This window comes from Chaetomium globosum, genomic scaffold (assembly GCF_000143365.1).
Source record: "Chaetomium globosum CBS 148.51 scaffold_5 genomic scaffold, whole genome shotgun sequence".
NCBI lineage: Eukaryota > Fungi > Ascomycota > Sordariomycetes > Sordariales > Chaetomiaceae > Chaetomium > Chaetomium globosum.
The window spans coordinates 1,416,048-1,420,650 of NT_165980.1; the positions used below are offsets into that span (position 1 = coordinate 1,416,048).

Genomic DNA, 4,603 nt, shown 5'->3' on the forward strand with positions numbered 1-4,603 from the left:
CCTGCTGGCTTCGAGATTTGGAGCCGCCATGGAAATAGGGGATAATGGGGACCACACCCGTCCTGCGGATCCACGGCCGCTCATAAACGTCGACCTTTCTACATCTCCGCAGGCTCGAGGTATCCATTGTTTGGAATTCAACATCTCCCGGTCACCCGTGTCGATTTCGTGCTCCACGTCCCACAACTCGGCGCGGCGGTGGGGAGGGGGAGGGCGGTTTATCTGCGGCTGAGGGAGGATTGATTGTATCTAATGGATCATGTGGGTGTATGATGGGTTGTGCAATTCTAGAGGGTTAGAGGGGGCCATGCGGCGTCCTGTATTTAGCCTCACCGGCGCCATCTTAATGAGTTCCCCGTTTTATGGCTACTACACATTCTCCGCCAAGTTGTTATCGTTGACGCCCGCACCTTCACATAGTAATGTATCTCCTCGCCGCTGGTTAGATGATTGTCAGCATAAAATCTAAATCAAAGACCAGCTTCTTGTATAATTGGGTCTTTTAGCTCAGCCCTGAGAAAGTCCTTGTTGGTTTTGTTGCTCGTGTCCATCAAGCCATTCCATTACTCTTAGAAATACAGATATTTACACCTGTTGCCAAAAGGTTTATTCTATTAACTAGTATTTCCACACCTCCACGTCTTCTACTTTTCGTTGTCAAACCGCGTTGGTGTTGGACAGTTTGTAGGGTAATTGTACGTCGCTTTCTCATCAAGGTATCCTTTCACGTCCTTGCGGGTTCTTGGATCTTTCACATAACTATGATTGATTTATTAATTAAGTTTGGTACCCACCGTTGACTCGAAGATGGGAGAGAACTGGAATTCGGACACGACGGGACTTTTACTCTGTTCTACACGGCATCGATCCCACGACTGCACGGCTCGTGAGGAGAGTCCTCGACTGGCTGATGGACTCGGGGAAGCTGCCGATGTACAACTTAGCCAGGAGGCTCGAGCTGGAAGCGGCGGCCTGAAGCGCCCCCGTTCGGAGGCCAGGAGGCCTCCTCTCTTTGTATACGCAGACTCACCAGAACGCATCGTTCCTTGATTGTTGGTATGGGTTTTTCACCCGGCCCGGGAGGGCACGGTTTTCCTGTCCACTAAATAGCTGAGGGTCCGGCACGCCCTAGGGCATAGCGGAGTATGAATAATAATAATTAAGTTTGGTACCAAAACTATATATGCTAGTTCATACTTTTACCATACGTCTCTTGACCAGAAATGGGTTGGGGTAGGTAATAATGAAGAATGTAGTAAAGAGTTCGGGGCTCCAAGGTCAAGCCGAAGCGCCTCGCAGACGGAAGGCCACAATAGGGGCCCGGTGGAAAAGACAGAAGTGTAATTGTTGGAATGGCATTGGAGTCAGAGTTAATCAAATATCCAAATAACGAATATTTGAAGAGGTATAGATCGATATTGAAGGTTGAGTAAGAGATGTATGGCAGACTCTTGAAGTCTTAGTTTTCAATGCCATCCACGAGACGTGACTAATACCTCGAGGAGTGTAAGACTCATTGATAATATTATGTTTGTCCCCTTGTGCACTTGATGTGGATTAATCATACTTGGGACTGACCTTATGTCTCGTGGACTAAGATTCGGCAAAGGCGGGGAATGGAGCGACTCAACCACCTACTGTGCATAACTACCACCAATCAATCTCCCATCTCCCGTGTCTTGCTCTCAACCTTCCTCTCGGATGTAGGCATTTCCGTTCACTTACCCATGTCCTCATTCCGTTGGAGATGACTCGGCTCATCCGGGACGAGGCTGCGGCGCGGGTTTGAGCAGCGCGCCCGCGCAGCGCTCGGCGAGCCCGTGCAGGAAGGCTCGAAGCCACCTCAAACTAGCGGCGTACGCCTACGTACAGGGCGCGATGCGAGGCGCCGGATCTGGCAGATGCGGAAGCAGGGCGGGCCGTCCGAGATCTGACCGCCTGCTGCAGCACCCTGGATGTATGTATGTAGGTATAAATCGTGCGGATGCACGGCTGCCAGCCTCGGAAGATGGAAGCAAGGCTTTACTTTACGTACCTAGCATCTAACGTTGATACCTTCCCGCCCTGCTGTCTCACGTTGTCTCAATCTGTGGATATTACCGTTTTTTTTTGGTTCATTTGTTGGGAATCCGGGGTAGTGAACCGGTGTTCGTAGGTATGTCCATCTTGTTTGTACCGGTACATCCCAAAAAGCAAAGCGCAATCGGCGAATCCAGTTGAGAAGGAGTCCGGGTCCAGCCCCAGCTGGACAGGGTGTTCGTGGAAGTGAGGCTCTTGGATCGACAGTGCAGCCGCAGTCGCTTCCAAGGTTTTGTGGTGGGCGGCTGGCGTGATGTGGCAGGGGGCGGAAGGATCCCTGTTTCTTCAAACTCTCGAATCAGGTGGGGCGCATGATCCATGGGGCTGGGTCTGGGTTCTGCCGAGATCAAGTGGCAGATCTGATCGTGTTTGGGGCACGCGGTGGTCATCTTGGCGCGTCTTTTAGCGAATCTCTCAATCTTCACTTCGCTCAACAAAAGCGGCTTCGAGGCGGCCGACCGCAGCAAAGAGGTCGAGATTGCGGATGGGAAAAAGGGATGCTCGGGATCTTCGGTCGAGAGGAGAGGTGCGGCCGTTTGACCGGAGTTGGCCTATTTCGGAAACCCACAACCGTTATTATTATTTTCCTCGATCGGCAACACCGAAAACCACACCTTTCCCCGGTAGTTGTCTCGGCCCTTCAACCGCAACGAGCAAGGTGAGGCGTCAGTCCCGGAATCCCGCCCAAACACGGATAGGTAAGGCGGCATCACACGGCAAACCCCACGGCCGAAAAATAATAGCCGACTTTTGTGTGTGTGCGTGTGTATGTGTTGCCGTTGAGGGAACAGCGATGTGTCGTCGTTGTAGGGCACAATCAATATCCGTGGGTGTTTCAGCGCCCTGGTTGGTTCGCATACCCACGGGATAATGAGCGGGCTCGTGGATTGCGGATTGTGCTGCTAGTCTCAGGCTCGAACGTTTGACACGATCAAGTCAAAAGTTGTGTCTTGCAGCACACATGCCCCCCCTCACACTCGAGTCCCGCACTCTGGTGTTGCCTGCATGCAGGGTCCAAACCGGGAAGGTACCACATCAAAAAACGCGGCCCAATTGCATGCGAGACATTTAAATCTGATCCGATGCGGGGGAGGAGTGGACGTAGTGTAACGGCGAGAAAGTACAGATTAGCGGGGATGACGCAGATGTCTCATGGAGAGACGGGGGTTGCGGCCACCTGGCTAAGAGTCAACCCAACGAGTCGAGTTAGTTAGTTTAGTTAAGCCTCGGCCGGCCAACGGAAATGATGCGAGGTCGCCGACATGCGGTGAGTTGCAAGAACAAGGGAAAAAAAAAACAGAGGAAAAGGGTGGGAAAGGGCAACTTGAACATGTTATTGGCTGCGAAGCCCACTGTAGCGCGGTCCCAGCAGGCTGGGTGCTGCTGTTAGCGCGGTCCTTTGCCGGCGATCTGCGCCCTTGATTGGTTTACCGGTCGCTGGCACCGCCGATTTGCCCAGGCCAAACCGAAAAATACTCGTGCCTTCTCCAGCATCTCTCATCGGCCGACTGCGATTCCGAAGTCGCATGGGAGATGTCGCAACATGGCTGCATGCTCAGCTGGCCCAACGCCAAGTCCCCTCCGAGAATCGTGCGTTTTCTCAGCTGCCGGTGTCCAATCGTCGCCACCGCCTTTCGACGGCAACTGTTGTGTTGGCCATTGATGGATCCTCAATTGGCATATTGGCGTTTGTCATTGTTTTGATTACCCCATTGACCGAAATGTCCCTTTCCCGACTCTTCCGTCGGGAGCGGGCGGGTGCAAAAGAATGGGATGTTATTCAGCTGGGATGAATAGATCTCGGTGAATGTGTGGTTCTGATGTCTCCGTGTTCTGAACGGCTACTGCCGCAATCTGCATTGCATTGCATCCGCCCCCTTCCACACAAACCCTCGATGCTGTGTCACCAAATCGCCTTCCCCCCTTTTATTGCGCATACCGCACGGCACGAGTTGGACATCGATGTACTTTTGCATAGGTGTTTGAATAAGCAGCGCTTTACCCCCTACAGCTACAGTCTATGCATGAAGAGGGAATACATACAGTGCATCCGCGAAGCCGAAACAGTCAGACCAGCCGACCTCCTTTCCTCCTTTTGCTTTTCCGACCCCAGACCATGCCGTGTATCCACCCTATCTCCAATCTTGTGACTCCCGTGCCATATCTGTCGTGTACAACATGGTCCAGTCATGCTCGTATCTCTCTCTCTGTCCACAACAGCCCCGCCGAGTTCCGTGTGATGGTTGCCCAATCGGACCTGTGCGTGTGTGTGGTATCCTCCGATTTTTCCTCCTCCCCGTGAATCATCATCGTGAGACTCCATCCGCCCACTCATTCCTTGCTCTCCAGTTCCGAGCAATAACAAAAGCAGGTACACCGAAACGCCGGAACCAGCAGAAGAGCCGGATCACCAGCCGCCCTCCCCCCCCGCCCCCCGCGCGCCAAAAAAGAAACCGCCACCCCTTTCATTGGAGACGCCGTAGAGCAAGCCTTCTATTCCCCCTTGTCATACGCTCCAGTCCAA

General features: G+C 52.9%; 1 protein-coding gene across 1 annotated transcript; it reads right to left on the reverse strand.

The window, feature by feature from the left end:
* Window positions 1–644: 644 nt before the first annotated feature.
* CHGG_07285 (uncharacterized protein) lies at window positions 645–2,468 on the reverse strand (the record flags this gene model as incomplete). Its single annotated transcript, XM_001224940.1, has 4 exons — window positions 645–759; window positions 1,031–1,128; window positions 1,871–2,000; window positions 2,371–2,468. 4 exons carry the CDS (start codon window positions 2,466–2,468, stop codon window positions 645–647), a joined length of 441 nt encoding a protein of 146 aa, XP_001224941.1.
* Between the last annotated feature and the right edge of the window lie 2,135 nt (window positions 2,469–4,603).